This window comes from Notolepis coatsorum (genome assembly GCF_963971535.1).
Source record: "Notolepis coatsorum genome assembly, chromosome: 18".
NCBI lineage: Eukaryota > Metazoa > Chordata > Actinopteri > Aulopiformes > Paralepididae > Notolepis > Notolepis coatsorum.
Window position 1 is genome coordinate 26,360,994 of NC_140182.1, and position 21,034 is coordinate 26,382,027.

General features: G+C 42.0%; 1 protein-coding gene across 2 annotated transcripts in view; it reads right to left on the minus strand.

The window, feature by feature from the left end:
* Positions 1-13,657, minus strand: part of ckap5 (cytoskeleton associated protein 5) — a 140,344-nt gene extending 126,687 nt beyond the window's left edge. For both annotated transcript variants that reach the window (XM_084335398.1, XM_084335397.1), the window contains exons 1-2: positions 13,541-13,657; positions 1,027-1,123 (exon numbers count right to left, since the gene is read on the minus strand). In XM_084335398.1, the coding sequence (XP_084191524.1) occupies positions 1,027-1,083 (57 nt within the window). In that variant the 5' untranslated portion in view covers positions 1,084-1,123; positions 13,541-13,657. The remainder of the gene's footprint in view (positions 1-1,026; positions 1,124-13,540) is intronic.
* Between the last annotated feature and the right edge of the window lie 7,377 nt (positions 13,658-21,034).

Below are 21,034 nucleotides of genomic sequence, written 5' to 3' on the forward strand. Positions count from 1 at the left end.
ACTTTTTTTTTTTTAATGTCAACGTTCACACGCACAATATATGCTTACCTAGGATTTGACTTGATTCAACAACAAAGCAGTCGGAGCAATGGCAAGCCGAAAACTGTCGAAATTGTAGTTATTTGAAGTTTGGATTTTTTTTCACGACTGAGGTAGGTAAATTAAATTTCGTGAGACTAAAGTACCGAAAAAAGGTACCGTTGGGTACCGGTATCGATTCACAGGTACCGGTACCGTATCGGTTCAAATGTGAAAGGTACCCATCCCTAGGTACAATACAGTACAGCTCAATACACACAATTGTTAAGGGGATGCAGACCAGAGAAAGACTTTCGTCTTGTTTACATCAGGGTCCCCCATTTTCAATTCATCATAACACGACATACAGATAGACAGACAGTACTGCTACATCTATACACTTTGGTTTTTTTCTTTCACTGCCCAAGCCAGTCCAACCCAGCATCTTTCACTGCCCAGTTCAGCCCAACCCAGTCCAGAATAGATCCCTCTTTCATGTTAATATGTTTTATGCTAATATTGTGAAGAGTAGAGACACTGTTATTAATGTTTTATGCTAATAAATATTTTAGAGAGTAGAGACACGGTGTGATTATTACTATGATTGAAAATCAATTTAGACGAAGACATACAAAGAAGTAATTATCACAATGTAAAATGTATCGTGTGTGTGTGTGAATAAATTCATTCATTCATTCATTCATTCATTCATTCATTCAATTAGCGATTTTTTTTTGGCTGGTAAAAAATCTGTTTGGCTGGTAAAATAAAACAGATACTCGCCAGTTGGCTGGTAAGCCAAAAAGTTAGTTTCCTCCCCTGGCAGTGTCGTGTATCACACCATCACAATATCATCATTTCATCCCTATGTGACCCCATTGAAAGACAATAAAACAACAATATTGAATTGTTGTCCTGCCCTGAACCCATCGTTTAGAAAGCACTGTTACAATTTAAGATATTAGTGTTGTACTGAATCAATGCAGGGTAAGTCAATCGGTTCATCACCTTGTGTTCGCATTTCTGGTCGACGGGAAGCTTCATCCACTCGCTGTCGTCCCCCATGACTGCTGCTCTGCGGGTGGGTTTCCCCTGGGATACTCACCTGGGAAAACCACAAGAGAAACAACTCACTTTAGGTTTCATTCTTGCATATTCAATACCCACACAAGCCGCACTCTGCCTGCGACCTCTCCCCCTGGCCACTGATGTGTGTTCTTATGTCGTCAAGTTTTCCCGGTTAAATAAGAAGGGATGTCACCTTTGGGAGGTTACAGTTACAGGGTTCCCACAGACATTGCAAAATGAAATTAAATGACTTTTTTAAGTACTTTTCCAAGCACTATTTTTCTCTCGAAGGATACAGTTAACTTTTAAATGCTGTTTTTTTAAGCATCTTCTTGGCCTGTTTGCCAGCTAGAGCATCACACGCGAATAAATGAGGAAAAGAAGTTGGAGTGCACAAGACAGCGACTAGTCAGATTTTATTAAAACAGAACAAAAAAAACTATTTCTTGATCCAGAACAACTTGATCATGGATGAACAAAACATTCAATGTGAATGGTTGGTTGATTTGAATTTGACAGGCTTTTTTTTTTGGTCCACTTTTTCTCCCATTTTCTATATTTTCTCCCATCCCAATTTCGTATCATCCAATTCAACCCTCCCCTGTCACGAACGCTGTTTCTTGCCTCCCACAAGCCGGCTGCAATGTGGACTAAAGGCCTCTGCATGCTACAGAAACTTCAGAGCAACTGCAACACAACATCGGCGCGATTTCAGCGCGGTTGTTTTAGAGGGTCTTGTAGACTGTGTTGCTTGGACGTTGCGTACATGTCCCTCAAATCTAACCTAAACAACCGTTGCGTTGATATTGCGTAGCAGTGATTGGTTGGTTAGCGAATGGGGGCGGGGCTGTCATAGAATAATATTAGTCCCGCAGAGAATATCATCCTCCATTGTTGTTTCCAGCGTTGACGCTAAATAATTAGCGTCACATAGCTCGCCTTTTTCTGAAAACCCAAGCACATATTGTTCCATAGCATACGCCTTCAGTTGATCATGACAAATCCTCTTACCTTGACGATTAAAAAGCCTCCATAATTTAGTAAATAAAGCTGTAGCCAGCCAGCTAGCATTGGTTCTATTCAAAATGCTATCCACATTAGCTACATAGCTAACCAAGTAAATACAATGGTATCCGTCCTGAGGTAACGTTAAATACAACGTTTGCTAGTCGAAATGACTGGACACACACAGGGACAAGTTAAACATCAATCAATTAATTTATTCCAATAGGTAGTTTGAGCTGCATGTGAGCCGAGGTCCTCTCCATTGGAAACTAATGATGTTACGGTAACGTTAGCTCGAAAAGCACAGAAAGTTAAGCTGCTAGCAACAGACACTATAACACTTCCGGTCGGGGGTTTTCAAAATAAAACAGCGACGTCTAAAATCACCGGAAATACGTTTATTTTGTACATTATCTAATGTTAACACGAACCTAAACTAACTTTAGTTAAACTAACTTTGCGCGTCGATGTTGCAGAAGCATAAAGGCAGAGTGTCTAAAACACCGTTGCTTTGTCGATGTTGTGTTGCAGTTGCTTTGAAGTTTCTGTAGCATGCAGAGGCCTTAACAGGGCTGTACACTGCGAGCATCTCGTCGCAAATTGCCCCCTAATCTGGCCGGTGCAAGTGGAAAATATCATCTGGGGGCAAGCTTGCGAGTAGTGATTGCAACCCTTCATTCGCATTTCACTCCTAAATTAATCCATACAAATTGGATAAAACATTAGCCTACAACCAGGGCATAATGTTGCGGTTGTAATTTCATTAGACAGACCAGCGCGGACCTTTAATAACATGCAATTTGATTGACACGAGCAATGGGCTAACGTTAGCTGCTATCCACGGTATCCATTAGGATTATGCTAAGCTAACTAGCGTTAGCTGCTGCTAACCCTGGACACCAGTCAAAGCGGACTCCACAACACTAGTTCCATTCGGGAGGAAAGGGGGTGGGTTATATTGACAACGCTTGACAACAGAAGTTTAAACATAACTTCATATTTATTGTTATTCGTTTCTGTTACTGTATATCATCCACTTTCCATCTCCGTCTGTTAAACGCTTCCTGTTTACATTCGAGTGTGACGTCATCACCTACGGCAGCTTAGACGATCAAAACGCGAACCTAGAACAAAACCCGGGGGGGGGGGGGGGGGGGCTGGCTCTCTCATTCGTTCTCGCCCCCCCTCTCTCTCTCTCTCTCTCGCTCTGATTGATTGAAAACTTTATTAACAGGTTGCAGAATGGGTACAATACAGTACAGCTCTCTCTACATTCAATGATTTAAAGTAGCCAAACGTTAGACAGTATAAATACTAACTGGATAGTTGATGATATAAACATTTAACTTCATTATCTGAAATATTCTAAAATCATTAAGTCTGCTATAAGCCATTATCCCTTTGTGTGTGATTATTATTTTCTCACAGTAGTGTGTGTGTATATATATATATATATGTGTGTGTGTGTGTGTGTTTGGCTAAAGTGGATAGAAAACACAGTACTGTGCACAAAAAAGGCACCCAAAAGTTTTTATATAAATGGTCTTAGATGTAAATACATTTTTTATTGGTGTCAGTAGACTACTCTTAGTACATTTTCATTAAATAATTTTTTAAAGCATCTTCATGGTTTAATAATGCAAACATATGTTGCAGGGACTTATTATAATCATCATATTGGCGTGACTGTATGCATCAAAGGGTTAAATCAAGCATTTTTAAGTGCTTTAGAGGAAATGTCAAAATATTGCGATATATATCGTGTATCGTGATATGGCCAAAAAATATCGCGATATCATTTAGAGGCCATATCGCCCAGCCCTACTATAATGGTAAAATAGTTATTTAAAAATTTGCCCCTAAAAAATATTCTTTGCCCCTAAATTTCTCATTTAGGGGCAAGTGTGCCCCTAGTGAAAAAGCTTAGCGTACAGCCCTGCTTAAGTCATACATAGCACAAGTCCCCTCCGGTACTTGAGGTAACAGCAGTCGCATCTTTTCCCCTGCGCAGCTCGATCTCTCAGTGGCGAGGAGTAACGCGTGGGAGGCTCACGCTGCCCCCGACACTTCCTGATTCTACTGCGCAGGCGCACCAACCGACCTGTAATAATAATAATGGATAGGATTTATATAGCGCTCTTCTCTGACTGACTGTTGCTCTGACTCAGAGCGCTTCACAGAGTCCATTATTCGTTCATACACAGTCATACCGGTGGTGGTAAGCTACAATTGCAGCCAGAGCTGCCCTGAGGCAGACTCACGGAAGCGTGGCGAATAATCAACGCCTACGGCCCCTCCGACCACCACCAACATTCATTCACATGCATACACATTCATACGAGACAAGTAGGTTAAGTGTCTTGCCCAAGGACACAACGGCAATGGGATGGACATGGGCTTGAGCGGGATTCGAACCACCAACCCTTCGATCATTGGACGCCCCGCTCTACCCCTGAGCCACGTCGCTGTCCACAACGCCCGATCCCCACCCATCAGTTTCCCACCCCCTAATACGGCCACTGTGTATTAGTATGAACGACCAGCTAAACTGAAAGCAATGTGGAGCGCTGGGCTCGAACAGGCGAGCCCAGCGTCTGTCATTCGTGGCGAGCGCCTTGCCCACTACGCCACATAATTTGAAGGGCTTTTTAAGCACATTGTTAAAAAATGGGGTGTTCAGGCGGTTAGGTGGCGTAGCGGCGATTGCGCTCGTCACCAATGCAAGAGGCTGCGGTCTCGACTCCCGGAGTCAGCATTGCCTTGGCTTGGGCTGATCGCTATACTAACCAGTTTGGCTGGGTTAGGGGGAGGGAAGTCACGGGTGGGAATCTGGCGTTGTGGACACCTACAGGTCAGGTCTGGGCGCTTGCTCAGCGGAGGCAGGACTTGATAAAGGCAGCGTGACCTCCCCTCGCGTTACACTTCACCAATGAGAGTCCTCGCTGCCAGGTGAAAAAAAGAGTCACTAGCTGTCTCCACATGTGTCGGAGGAAGCGTGCGGATAACTTCAGGATTCCCTTGTACCGACCAGTAGGAGAACATGCGCACAACAAACAGGTAGGGGAGGGGGGGGAATTGGCACAACGACTAAATTGGGACGGGGAGAAAACAGAGAAAAAAAATCGGAGAAAGAGAGGATAAAAGAAAATGGGGTGTTTATAAGGAATTCCATGCCTTGGCTTAAAAAAAATCAAGCACTTTAAGCACTTCAAGGAGCTTATGCGAACCCTGCGGTTAGTAAACTGGGGATAGATCAATTTCATTCACTAGAAGTTAAGCCTAGAGATAATCTACTGTATAGACGGGTTTCTTGTTTATAAACATACCGTGTTTGAGCCAATCAGCAATACCCTCTAAATCACAGGAGTTGCCCCCTACCTACGCGAGCTGCTGCTCTAAGAAAGTGTGGAGAGATCATGACACTCCCCTGACTGAAAGCTGTTTCAAACAAAAAAAACATCTGGATGTGATTTTGCCAAATCAGCATGGCTGCGAGTGTCTTTCATCTTTTACATATCTAGCTTTGGCATGGATTGATTGTTTAGTTGGTTAACATGACTAACAAATGCAAACGTTATGACCAGGATTATGTTCCTTTTTGCCTCCTTAATGCGTGCGCACAGAGTTTGACGTGGACGAGAAACACATCGATAAGAACTTGTTCTGATGATCAGTTTCATCTCCAGTCTCAAATAAAGGTCCCAGAGACATAGTCCTCTCAAATAAAGGTCCCAGAGACAAAGGGGGCTTTCACACTAGCCATTCGGGGTCGAATCAGAGCGTGATCGCACCAAAATAGGGGACGCTGATTCGCTCCAAACCTGGACCGCTGGAATAGGTGGTCTCGGGTGCGAACCAGCGTCCCCGACGACGGAGCGGCCGTGGTGTGCAAGCTTACTGTAATGCTTTCATGCTTGCTTGAATTTTGGGCAGATAAAAACATACAGCAACAACTGGACAATACACACAAAAACTATATTTATGGGCAATTTGGCGAGTTCAGACCTCAACCAAACAAGCATGTTGAGCCTCACGGCTCAGTGGATGAAAACGTCTAGATGAAGCCACGTTACAAGCCCAACTTGAACTTCCCTGGCTCGCATTAGGCCTGGCAATTTGTTTGCCATTGCTATGTCTATACATTGGTTTCTTGTTCGAATGCATTTATTTATATAGACTGATGTATTTTTCTGCCACGAAAAATGGAGCCTCTAACAATTGCCCAAAACGTAAGCTGTAAAAGATTTAAAACACTTACAAAGCCACTTATTCTGAGATGATAATTCGTGTATCTGGATAACCAATGCACAGATTTTGTCGAGGCAGGTAGCGTTATTTCGGGAACATTGATATCTATAGTCTGGTGTAGTTTTCGTCCATGAAAAATGGAGGCTGTAATAATTATTATTGCTAGAGAGTCTCTATGAATAATAATAATTAGAGCCTCCATTTCTCGTGGACAAAAACTACACCAGACTATAATTTCCCAGACTCAATTTCCTGTCTCGACAAAATCCGTTCATTGGTTATCCAGATACAGATGAATTAGCGCCTTAGAATAACAAATAACATGTAAAAGATGCAACATCCAATTTGGCTTTTTCTCCAGCGCGAGGGCATGTCTAATAATGCTGTTATTAGAAAATGTGCGTGCACGGGTACAACAGATCAGTCAACAATGTCGAGCTAAAAGTGAAGATGAGGCTTCAATATCTTTTCCGTGGTTTGATGCAGTGGACAGCATAATCGGCCAAAACCAACCAGTGATCCCTCCGTTGTTTAATCACTACCCACAGTAATGTGGCCGGTTAGCCCATCCAAAGCAAGGGAGCCCGACATTGTGACTAGTTGTGTTCAGCGGGACTATAGCGATCAAGTATATATGCATATTATCTTTTACGTTGTTCGTTATATGTTTTGCTTATCGGTCTGTAATTACTAATCTATTAGAGCCATATGGAATCCGCGATCACGGAATCGCGGACGGAATCGCGGAATTGAGCAATAAAAATGGAATCAACTATAAAAGAAAATTTATTAAATTTTTTTTTTTTTTTTTACTTTTTTTTTTTATGTTGTGGGACTTGTACAGCACTTTGTTCAACTTTGTCAGTGCTGTAAAGTTTAAACCTTTTTAAATCTTAGACAAACAAAACACTTTGCTTTCATGAAATATTGTAAGCAGTCATTTGAGGCTTCATAAAAGCAGCACAATGAACACAAATCTGTCAGTGCAGAGTCCTACCTCATCTTAAATAACAAACAGCATTGCTTGTTGTAGTTAACAAAGAGAGGCAGAGTTGATTTTGCAAAAATATATATACCTTTTTATTTTTTTTATTTTTTTAATAATCAAATTTTATTTTCATATTCGAATCCCATGCCCATCGAACGAAGCTTCGAAGTATTTAAGACAGCCCTATTAAATGGACTGTTATATCTTATTAAATTGTGGACATTTATTCATTCCCACTTATTAGACACTATTTCTGATGGTAAAATGAGCGTACAAAGCAAAATACAGAATTCTGAAATATTAAAACGGAAAAAACGGAATTTGGAAAAAAATAAAATGGAATTTGGAAAAAAATTAAACGGATTTCATATGGCTCTATAATCTATGTGGTTAGCATGCGGCATGGCCATAATGTTTTTAGTGTAGGAAAAGTATCCAAAATCCTGCCTGTGTAACCCATCGTGTAGGTTTAGCTGGTACATTACTTCCCGAGGTACAGCGAAAATGTCCTGTGTAACTGTTTTGGTTAATTCAGAAATATATAGACTATAGAGAGTTGCTCTCCTCAATTGTGCCTGGCTGGGAGCTAACCAAGACTGCAGTGTGTACGCAAACCAGAGGGGGGAGGGGGTTTGCACTCAAGGACGGAGCGAGGACGGAGCGGAGCACCCGCTCCTAATGAGAAGACACCCAAAGTCCTAAAGGTCCCTGAGACAAAGTATTCTCAAATAAAGGTCCCTGAAACAAAGTCTTCTGAAATAAAGGTCCCTGAGACAAAGTCTTCTCAAATGGGGTTCCCTGAGACAAGTCTTCGCAAATGTGTCCCGTCTAATGTGTCTTTATTTCGAGGTCCTTGACATGAAAGAGTTTGGGAACGTCTGTTCCATCTTAGTTTGATAACTGACAAATCCCTCACGTCTCCCAGGGAGCGCAGCTACACAACACAGCATGTTTGTTTGTTAATAATACAATGTGTTCTCAGGCCACGGGATGAAGTGATGAGAGCCAAAGTATTTGCCTATGATTCTGTGAGACGGCTGATTCCCGATACAGAACAATCACGCACGCTCAGCCGCTCACCGAAAACACTGAGGCATACAAGACAGTGTCAGCTGATCAAGTGCAGTCAGATATTTAACCCATGAAGACATATCATCATTATCGACTTGAGAGAATGTTAACACAGAATAGTTGATCCATCCTCTAATTAATAACATCTCAGGCAAAAGCGTGTGGTATTGGTGCCACACAATACAAGAGAGACTCAGACTCAGCTTCATCCCCCAGGCCATCAGAACACTGATCTCTCCACACACAAGCACACCACATCCTCACTCACACACCCCACACACAAACACTACAAAAAGGTCACAGAACTGTATATTTGTATATTACTCATTGCCTTTATTTCTTAAGCTTAGCATTGTATTTTATTCTTGTTTTGTTTATTGTATTTTATTTAGTGATGCGCGATATATCGGCCGCCGATATAATATCGGCTGTTTTTTTTTACCCATCGGTATCGGTCCGATATCAAGATATGGGCCGATATATATATATATTTGTAATCTTGCTTTTTTATTTTTTTTACATGTTTTTGCCTTAAATAGTTTCCAAATATCAGTCATTTCTGAAAATAAGTTACAAAAGTAAAAAAAATTAAATTAAAATAAAAAATGCGTTTTGGAAAATAGCTCTTTATTTGATTATCATAAAAATGTGTTTTCTATATAGAGATATCGACATCGGTAAATATCGGTATCGACCAGAACAGCAATATTAATATCGGTTATCGGCCAAAATGTTCACATCGGTGCATCACTAATTTTATATTATCTGTATTTTTGCACAGTCGAGGTGGGCATGGCCACCTACATTTCACTGCATGTCTCGTGTATGTATGTGACAAATAAAACTCTTGAATCTTGAAAACAACAAGGTCTTATTCCCCCTGGGGGTCACTAGTCCAGGGGTGGCAGGGTGCCGACAGGGTGCTTCATGACAGACATCTTGGATAGTAGAGATGAACCAATATTGATAGTGGTATATCAGACATCCGGCTGACAGAAAGCCAAAACATGGTATTTGTATGAGAGAATTTCACCCAATACTAACCAGAAGTCGACCGATTAAGGGTTACATTTGAACTAATAAGCATGTGGAAGGAAACACCTTAACAAGCGAGAGAAAGAGAGTTGGTCGTCAACAGTGGGACCATATAGAGCAGCGGTTCGCAAACTACGGGTCGCGACCCAAAGTGGGGTTGCGGGTAGGTGACAGAGTGGGCAAGTAAAAAAAAAATCTATTAAAAAAATCAATACTTTTTTTATGTTCTGGCAATATATTTGGCTAAATATGCCTCGTTTTATAAATGTGTAATGATAACAGTGCTGTAATTACATTTTCTAATAAATATGCATGATCAAGTTCAACAACGTGTGCTTTTATTTTGAATATTCCTTAATTCCACTTTGAAATGACACGATACATTAAGTGTGGGGTCGCCAAAAAAAATCCTAAATAAAATGGGGTCGTGGTATAAAAAAGTTTGAGAACCCCTGCTCTAGAGCATGTTTTGCAGAGCAGCACCTTGCCTTGTTGTCAGTAGAAATGTCTTAAGAGCCACAGACTGAAGGATATTTTGAAATACATACACACACCTGCAGATATGGTTTCCATTATCCATTACAGATATTGTTTTTTCCTTTTTCTGTAACCAATTCAAACTTCCAAAACCAATTCGACCGATACCATAAAAGTATCACATTTCTATACCCACCCCCTATTTATATATATTTTTTTTTATAGAAGTTGTTTTTCTACACCTTTGTGTAATTTTGAGCCAAAATGTTACTTCATAACGCTGGAATTGATGTGTAATGATGTACCTCGTCAGGAACCTGAGTCTATTCTACATTGCAGATACAGTCGTGCAGTTTCCAACCCTTTCCATTTCTTTATTTCTGTTCCTTTATACATATGACAATGCTTGCAAATCCCAGGGCACAATGTGTAACAAGTGAGCTGCCGTTTGCTTAGTTTCAATAGGATAGAATAGACACCAATGGTGTCCATGGCTGCATAGTCATTATCAAACCCTTACAGTAAACTGTACACTGCTGACTGCGCACGCACACACAGCTGTACTTTTAAAGGGTAAACACGTGAACAACAACATCTCTCGGGGCAGTGACTGTCGGTTCAGGTTTCATATTGATCTTCCTAGTCTAGTAAACAGCTTCCCGACTTCCTCTGCATGCCGCTACCGTCGGCCACGCCAATGTTGCGTCACGCTTAGTCCCGACTCCCGACTCAAATGGTTCTTCGCTTTATTTACTGAGCTTGAGGTTCGTGTTTGGTAAAGATGGTCTCGCCCCCTGGTCCAAGCCTCCACCTGAAACAACAGCTTATTACCTAATCTGTCACCTAATAACACAGAAGAGAGGACTAACCCTAGGTGTATGTAGTTCAATTACTAGTTTAACTACAATTTGCTGTGGTTGGGTGGTAGTTGTTAAACTACATTAAATCTTAGTAGTTTTTTCAGTAGTCAACTACTTTGGGTCATGTAGTTTAGGTTAATTACAAACTACAAATGTCCATAGAAATCTTGCATTTTCCTGATTCCACCTCAAAAACTGTGTTGTCCCCTCCTTAAAACACACTCTCAGGTATACCAAAAGCCTTCCCTAGTCACTAAATGAAACTGGTATACCAAAGGCCTGCCCTACATTTACATTGTCATTTAACTGATGCTTTTATCCAAAGCGACTTACAAGTTTTGTACAACAGGTCAGCAGGAAGGGTACAACTCTTTCAACTGAGTAACAATGTTCGTCAAATAGTGTTGAAACTTTGGTGCTACAGTCTTGAGTGTATAGTTGTAAAGATACATTAGCATAGTAAGTAGTAATATAGGCAAGGAAGTTGTTTAGTGGCAAAGTGCATGATAGTGAAAGACATTGATTGAATCTCTTGAGATATTGATTGAAGAAGTGTGTTTTAGTGGATGGCGGAAAATGTGTCAGGTCTCAGCTGTTAGTTCCACCAAGGATAGAGAATAACAGACCATAGTCACTAATGAAACACACCCTCGGGTAACGTTTGGCCTGCCCTAGTCACTAAATCAAACACACTGACACTTTACCAGTTCAGTTGCTGCACCATGTGACTGTAACAATATGAGATTCCAGACTCGGATTGCGATAATAAAATAATTTAGGATAATTATAATAATAATTTAGGACCTGCTCAGAGGTCATCAATCGGCACACATGCGATGCATGCATGCAATTCGTATCTGCGATTAACCCATCCCGTCGTCCTTCCCCCCCAAGGGCAGCTGGGAGCAGACGGGCGTCAACGTGAGCCGCGCCAGGGGACCAATCCAAGTGCTCCTGTCCGTCTTCGTCAAGGACGCCACAGCGTTAGCGATCTATTGTTGTGCATGTTTTTCCATTGGGTTTATCTTATCGGGGGGAAACCCTTGCAAGCACGGGGAGAACATGCAAACTCCACACAGAAAGGCCTGGGAGATACCCCACCTGGGTAACTGGCATCATGGAAACCTGGTCCCCAAGCGGGAATCGAACCCTGGACCTTCTTGCTGTGAGGCGACAGTGTTAACCACTACATCACCGTGCCGCAGTTTTCCGCCATGCAGTTGAACTAAACTACATTTCTTTTAGAGAGTAGTTAAGATTTAGTTTGAGCTACTTTTATCTTGTGACGTAGCTGGTAGTTTGGTAAACTACACAGTAGTCACAGTTGGCTAGCATTACAAGCAGCAGCCCGCACAGAGGTGTAACCCTTTCACTACCACACTACCAAAGGGTTAACCCTTTCACAGAGACAACACAGATTCACTGCCACACGACAAAGGGTTAACCCTTTCACTGAGACAATACAGAATCACTGCCACACGACAAAGGGTTAACCCTTTCACTGAGACAATACAGAATCACTGCCACACGTCAAAGGGTTAACCCTTTCACTGAGACAATACAGAATCACTGCCACACGACAAAGGGTTAACCCTTTCACAACCACACTACAGACGGTAGTGAAAGGTTAACCTTCTGTAGTCAGTCGCAATTATGCCACATCAATGTGGAACGCCCTACCCAAAGCTGTAAAGGAATGTGAATCACTACCCACTTTCAAAACCACTCTCAAAGAACACCTACGGGAGACTGCAATTCGAAACTGGCCCCTGTAAATGTCCTAACCCAACCCCCTCCAATGTACAGTAAATTACCAAGTATGGTTGTCAATATTCCAATGTACAGTTTTGCTTAGTTGTACAGTGTTCCCCACCCACCCCTACCTCCTACCCAACCACCTCCAATGTACAGCCCCACCCCACCTACCCAACCTCCCCCAATGCACAGTTTTTACGTCAAATGTATATACTCTCTTTTCTGGACTCTTTTTGTATCACAAACAGTACTGTATTTGCAAATCTGGTATGTCATAAATGTATAGATGTAGCAGTACTGTCTATCTGTATGTTATGTCCTGATGATTTGAAAATGGGGGACCCTGATGTAAACAAGACGAAAGTCTTTCTCTGGTCTGCATCCCCTTAACAATTGTGTGTATTGAGCTGTACTGTACCCATTCTGCAATCTGTTAATAAAGTTTTCAATCAATCAATCAAAGGGTTAAACGTTACTCAGAACTGCGACACCAACAACTCAGTGGACAAGTGTGTGTGCACACAAACAGGCATGATGCACCATCACCAATTGTGCAACCTCAATATCGTTTGGGTACGCCGTCTCCGTTAGAAACAAACCCCTTCTCTTCTTTCATTTTGGATCCTTTAATAAAGGGAGCAACGCGGGAAGCTAACGTTGACTAGCAACAGCAACACACCTAGCTTACCGTTAGCAGCCAGGCCCCCCGGTGTGTACTTGTGCACCCGCCCTGCTGCACACACATCGCAGGAATCTATACAACCGTTTCAGAGACTAATCGTGCGCTCAGCGGGTCATATGCGGATGATAATACATGAGCAAACGAGACCGTATTGTTCGCCACAGGCGTCGGTACTAGTAGCCAACTCGGCTAGCTGTGCTAACATGCAGCAACAACAACACAGCTAGCCAGAGGCCCAGACAACGCAGCAAACAAAACACACAGCAGGCCTCGTTATCCCGGTTTATCGTTGAACAAGGACTCCAGACGATTCGTTTAAGATAGTTCGGTTACCTGAGTGCGTTTCTCGGAACGGAGAATTGTGTTGGTATAGCTATTATTTAGATGGAGGTGCTGTCAGATTGCGCTGCTGCACACCGAGCGCTCCTGCCGAGCTTTGAATTGAAACGCCTCCAAGGGCGGAGAGGCGGTGGGCGGGGCGACGGTGGGCGGGGCGACGGGGAGAGGCAACCGCCCAAACCTACGTCATCCCCTGTCAGGTTTGATTGATTGATTGATTGATTGAAAAGTTTATTAACAGATTGCAGAATGGGTACAGTACAGTACATCTCAATACATACAATTGTTAAGGGGATGCAGACCAGAGAAAGACTTTCGTCTTGTTTCCACCAGGGTCCCCCATTTTCAATTCATCATAACATATATGACATACATGACATACAGATAGACAGTACTGCTACATCTATACATTTATGACATATCAGATTTGCAAATACAGTACTGTTTGTGATACAAAAGTGTCCAGAAAAGGAGTGTATATACATTTGGCGTAGAAACTGTACATTGGAGGAGGTTGGTGGGGTGGGGTTGGGTGGGTTGGGTGAGGGCTGTACATTGGAGGTGGGGGGGGGGGGGGGGGGGGGGGGGGGGGGGGTTGGGTAGGGGACACACACACATTTTACACTGTACATTGGAATGTTGACAAAGCCTTACTTGGTCATTTACTGTACAACTAGGTTAGGACATTTGTAGGGGCCAGTTTCGAATTGCAGTCTCACGTAGGTGTTTTTTGAGAGTGTTTTTGAAGGTGGGTAGTGATTCACATTCCTTTACAGCTTTAGGCAGGGCGTTCCACATTGATGTGGCATAATTGCGAAACGTGTTTAGTCCCTTGTTTGAGCCGAATCTGGGTTTTACATGATTTATGGAGCTCCCTCTGGTGTTGTGATCGTGGTATTCACTGACCTTTGGGAAGTATTTTGACATGTACATGGGTACCTTGGTCGCGTAGTGTATCTTGTAGACCAGGCCCATTGCAAGTTGCTGTACTCTGTCGTCTACTCTAAGCCATCCTAGGTTGTCAAAGTGGGCAGGGGTGAGGTGGGTTCTAGGAGTCAGGTCAAGTAGTAGTCTGACTAGCTTGTTTTGAGATGTTTGTAATTTGTTTTTTAGTGCCTTTGAGGTGCTTTGGTACCATGAGGTGCAAGCATAGTCGTAGTACCCTTGAATGAGTGCTCCTGCTAGAGTCTTCAGGGTATTCTTGTTTACCAGAGAGGAGATCCGGTACAAGAATCGCGTTCGTTGGTTGACTTTTTTTATTACATTGGATGCCATTTTGTCACAGGAAAGATTAGCCTCTAGGATGGAACCCAGGTAGGTAATTTCATCTTTCCTTGTGACAATATTGTCACCCACTGTAACCGAGAAGTCGTCAGTCTTGCTGAGTTTGTTATTTGAACCGAAGAGAATGGACTCTGTTTTGCCCATGTGTAATGATAGTTTGTTGTCGGCGAGCCATATGCAGATTTTGCCTAGTTCCGAGCTGAGGGCTTTTTCAACCTGTAACTTGTTCTTGTCAGAGACCAGCAGGGCTGAGTCGTCCGCAAACAGGAACAAGTTGCAGTCACAAGCTGACGACATGTCATTTGCATAAATTAGGAATAGTAGCGGTCCTAGTATGCTTCCTTGTGGAACACCACAGCTCACTGTGAGGGGGGGGGATAGGGTACCGTTTACTTCCACCATCTGTTCCCTCCCCTCCAGGTAGGATTGTATCCAGCTCACTGATAAACTATCAAAACCAATTGCTTTTAGCTTGTCAATCAGAATGGTGTGATTGACAGTGTCGAAGGCCTTTTGTAGGTCCAGCATGACCATGCCGCAGTATTTGCCCGCGTCCACCTCTTGTTTGATGTGGTCGTTCAAGTAGAGAAGGCATGTGTCAGTGGAGTGGGATGTTCTGAAGCCAGATTGGAATTCGTAGATTAGATTTTTTTCCGCGAGGTATTTTTCGATCTGTTCGTATACTATTTTTTCCATGACTTTCGAGATGGATGTAAGGATAGAAACAGGGCGGTAGTTACCCGGGTCTAATTTGCTGCCCTTTTTGTGCAGGGGTGTTACTCTCGCAATTTTGAAGTCCTTGGGGACGTGTCCCTGTTTTATGGAGAGGTTTATTATGTGTGTGATGACTGGGGTGATGGCTGCTGCTGAGTCTCTGAGGAATTTGGAGGGGATGTTGTCATGGCCAGTGGCCTTGTTTGGTTGGAGGGCGCTCAGTTTTTTGAGTACCTCATCTGTAGTTACTATTTCCAGTTTGAAGTCGTCTTTGTGGACGCCTAGGTTCATGTAGTATGCTACTATGTGTTCTACCCCATACTGCCCTGAGTGGGAGGGTAGTTTGTTTACCAGTGTTGTGGCTATGTTTGTGAAGAAAGTGTTTAAGTAATTGGCTACATCCAGCTTGTCTGTGATGAGCGTGTTGTCCGTCTTTATGTTTATGTTTGAGAACCTGGTTTTGAGTTTTTTACTGCAGCCTAGTTGATTGTTGAGTAATTTAGTTAGAAGACCAAAGACTCTAGTTATTATTTGGGGGAAATTCCATATTCATAAGTGTATATGGAGTGCCAATTTTCCTGCACTTTGTTAATTATTTTAAACAATATAGCACAATTATATCTGGTGCTCTATATAATTATATCTGGTGGGAGTCGAGCCTCGAGGTCAGACTATAGGTGATGGCAGAGAGGGGGATGAGAAGGAAGCTGGCTGCTATCCTGGAGAATCCCTCCCACCATCTCTACGACGAGCTAGTCAAGATGAGAAGCACGTTCAGCCATTCAGACTACCTACCTGTACCCCCCCCCCCCCCCCCATCCCCCATGCTGCTATGATGCCTGAATTTCCCCAAGGGGATCAATAAAGGAATATCTTAACTTATCTTATCTAATGTTAACGAGAAAAAAGATATTAAGACCTTTAAAGTATTAAGTTAATAATACTATGGTGACTCTGCCATTATAAAATGTAAAATGTAATGTTTGTTGTCTTTTTTTGTATTGTCTATGTGTCTGTGTACCTCTTGTATAATGGAATGTGTACAATAAAGAACTTGTGAAGTTTCTGACCATAATACATGTGGTTGTATTGTATTAGTTATATAAGTTATATAGGCTCATATTCTTGAAGAGTTAGATGTAGAACTTTCCATCTGATTGTCTGTTTTAGTTTTGTGCAAACATTACCAAGGTACACAAACATTTACAGCCACATCAATACAGAAAATAGTTAAAAACTCATATTTACCCATCTAGTGTCAGTTCTCATGAAGAGATCAATCAGCTAGAGAATAAAACATCTCAGCAGGCATCTCTCTGAACTCTACCATGATGACAGCCCCACCCCCACACTGTATGAACTCTGAACCCCACCCCACTGCTTATACTTCTAGGCTATATTACCATACTGTACAAAGTCTGAACTCTGTTGCCTATATTCTGTCTGTATGTCATGTATGTCATTTATGTTATGATGAATTGAAAATGGGGGGCCCTGATGTAAACAAGACGAAAGTCTTTCTCTGCTCTGCATCCCCTTAACAATTGTGTGTATTGAGCTGTACTGTATTGTACCCATTCTGCAATCTGTTAATACAATTTTCAATCAATCAATTCAATGTATACATATCTACTGCCTTCACCGTCTACAACTGCCTTACACTGTAACCATAGCTACTGTACATACCTCAACCTATAGTCTACCAATATAACACTATATGATAGCATGTACAATACTGCTGTATATACTGCATATATATATATATATATATATATATATATATATATATATATATATATATATATATATATATATATATATATATATATATATATATATATATATATATATATATATATGCAGTATATACTTCCTGTTAACCATGATTTTTTTAATAAATTTGATTGGATCTGGGGGTCATACAGTTTGGGTTATCAACTATCTAATCCAATTTAAATCATACATATTGATGCCATCAGTTGGATATCACAAACTAAAGAGAAAACACATTTCAATTGTCATCATGATCTGACAAGCTATTGAATTCATGTTATTCGTTTTGTGAGAATAGTGCCACCATGTGGCCAAATGACTCAACACGTAACAAGGCTCCTTGCTATAGATCTGGGTCGTCATAAAATAATAGTTCTAAGACCCACCTGGTTCCAATCCAGACAGATCTTTGCCTGTGGTCTTTACCATAGAGGTGTCTCATGGCAGCTGGTCAGTCTCCTGTCTCTCCTCTCTCCTGTCTCCTACCCCCTGTCTCACTCTCCTGTCTCCTACCCCCCTGTCTCCTACCCCCTGTCTCCTGTCTCCTACCCCCTGTCTTCTGTCTCTCCTCTCTCCTGTCTCCTACCCCCTGTCTCCTGTCTCCTACCCCCTGTCTCCTGTCTCCTACCCCCTGTCTCCTGTCTCCTACCCCCTGTCTCCTGTCTCCTACCCCCTGTCTCCTCCTGTCTCCTACCCCCTGTCTCCTGTCTCCTGTCTCCTCTCTCCTGTCTCCTGTCTCCTACCTCCAGTCTCCTGTCTCCTGTCTCCTCTCTCTCCTGTCTCCTGTCTCCAGTCTCCTGTCTCCAGTCTCCTGTCTCCTCTCTCCTGTCTCCTCTCTCCTGTCTCCTCTCTCTCCTGTCTCCAGTCTCCTGTCTCATCTCTCTCCTCTCTCCTACCTCCTGTCTCCTCTCTCTCCTCTCTCCTCTCTCCAGTCTCCTGTCTCCTACCTCCAGTCTCCTGTCTCCTACCTCCTGTCTCCTACCTCCTGTCTCCTGTCTCCTGTCTCCTACCTCCTGTCTCCTACCTCCAGTCTCCTACCTCCTGTCTCCTACCTCCTGTCTCCTGTCTCCTACCTCCTGTCTCCTACCTCCTACCTCCAGTCTCCTACCTCCTGTCTCCTCTCTCCTGTCTCCTGTCTCCTACCTCCTGTCTCCTGTCTCCTACCTCCTGTCTCCTGTCTCCTACCTCCTGTCTCCTGTCTCCTACCTCCAGTCTCCTACCTCCTGTCTCCTCTCTCCTACCTCCTGTCTCCTACCTCCTGTCTCCTACCTCCTCTCTCCTACCTCCTCTCTCCTACCTCCTGTCTCCTACATCCTGTCTCCTGTCTCCTACCTCCTGTCTCCTGTCTCCTACCTCCAGTCTCCTGTCTCCTACCTCCTGTCTCCTGTCTCCTACCTCCAGTCTCCTGTCTCCTACCTCCTGTCTCCTGTCTCCTACCTCCTGTCTCCTACCTCCTACCTCCTGTCTCCTGTCTCCTACCTCCTGTCTCCTGTCTCCTGTCTCCTACCTCCTGTCTCCTGTCTCCTACCTCCTGTCTCCTGTCTCCTGTCTCCTACCTCCTGTCTCCTGTCTCCTGTCTCCTGTCTCCTACCTCCTGTCTCCTGTCTCCTACCTCCTGTCTCCTGTCTCCTGTCTCCTACCTCCTGTCTCCTGTCTCCTGTCTCCTGTCTCCTACCTCCTGTCTCCTGTCTCCTACCTCCTGTCTCCTGTCTCCTGTCTCCTACCTCCTGTCTCCTGTCTCCTGTCTCCTACCTCCTGTCTCCTGTCTCCTGTCTCCTGTCTCCTACCTCCAGTCTCCTGTCTCCTGTCTCCTGTCTCCTACCTCCAGTCTCCTGTCTCCTGTCTCCTGTCTCCTACCTCCTGTCTCCTGTCTCCTACCTCCTGTCTCCTGTCTCCTGTCTCCTCTCTCCTCTCTCCTGGTCAGCTAACTTTGCTTTAGCTCTGTGATGTATAATTTAAGAAGAACACTCAATTTGAAACAGCCTAGTTCGAACCACACTTAAAAGTATGTCTGTGTCAGTTAAAGGAGTGAAACCCTGGAACAGTATACCGGATGAAATAAAAAACAGCAGGAGTATTTTTAAGTTTAAAACGATGTTTAAAAACAGGGTTCTAGAATCTTATAATAAAATTTAACCTACAATATTTTTTTTTCTACCATGAAACTCTGGTATTGCAGATGAATTTTTGATTTTCCTATGTTGGCTTATGTTCTTTTCAGGAACGTTTTTTGTTGATTGTTGATTGTTGATTTTTATTTTTTTTTTATCTTGCAAACTTTAACTTTTTTTGTTCTTTTCTGGATCGGTTTTTGTTGATTTTTTATTGTTGATTTATTTTTTTGTTTGTTATATTTTGAAAACTTTAACTTTTTTTTATTTGTTTTTTTTAATTAGGGGTAGGTTGCTCTATAAGCCTTCGGCTTCAAACCTATCCTTTTCGTTTGTTTATTTGTGAAAAATTTCGAAAAATTATTTGTTTGTTTATTTATTTGTAAACATTCGAAATAAAATAATTCATTCATTCATTCATTCTGTACATTATTTGCATAATTTTATAATAAACCAAATCATAAAATTTCATAACATGTGACTTTATAAACAGTGGATTTGTGTAACCAGCCTTATGAAGGCTCCAAATGGCCCACTTTTGCAGTAAGACTATCGGATTTACAGTATTTTTAAATGTCGACCCCCATACTTCCACACAGTAAGATATGTAAGTGAGCAGTAAATGATGTGCAAGGCTTTATAGTTTAATATATCCTTACATTTATACAAGATTGCTACTGACTTGGATATTTCCCCTTGAATATAGTTAACATGTTGTTTCCATGTTCATTTCTGATCAATAATTACCCCTAGAAATGTTATCTCAGAAACTCTTTCTATTTTTACATCTCATATTTTGAACTCGATATCCCCCTCTATTTCTTTTCGATTACCAAAAACCATACATTTTGCTTTCTTAATATTGAGAGACAATTTATCATTACCTACCTGAGCTTTATTATTATTATTATTATTATTATTATTATTATTATTATATTTATTTTTTAATTGGTTTGGATGTAAAACTTCCCCCTTCAATTGCAACCAATAACTACAATCCCTCCTAGTTTACAGCTTGTTTCAATATTGTGCATCTGAGTGAGAGAGTATACATTAGACGAGAGAGAGAGTATACATTAGAGAGAGAGAGAGTATACATTAGAGAGAGAGAGAGAATACATTAGAGAGAGAGAGAGAGAGAATACATTAGAGAGAGAGAGTATACATTAGAGAGAGAGAGTATACATTAGAGAGAGAGTATACATTAGAGAGAGAGAGAGAGTATACATTAGAGAGAGAGAGTATACATTAGAGAGAGATAGTATACATTAGAGAGAGAGAGTACATTAGAGAGAGAGAGAGAATACATTAGAGAGAGAGAGTACATTAGAGAGAGAGAGAGTATAGTATACAGTACATTAGAGAGAAAGAGAGAGAGTATCCATTAGAGAGAAATAGAGAGATAGTATACATTAGAGAGAGATAGTATACATTAGAGAGAGAGATAGTACATTAGAGAGATAGAGAGTATACATTAGAGAGAGAGTTTACATTAGAGAGAGAGATAGTATACATTAGAGAGATAGAGAGTATACATTAGAGAGAGAGAGTATACATTAGAGAGAGATAGTATACATTAGAGAGAGAGATAGTATACATTAGAGAG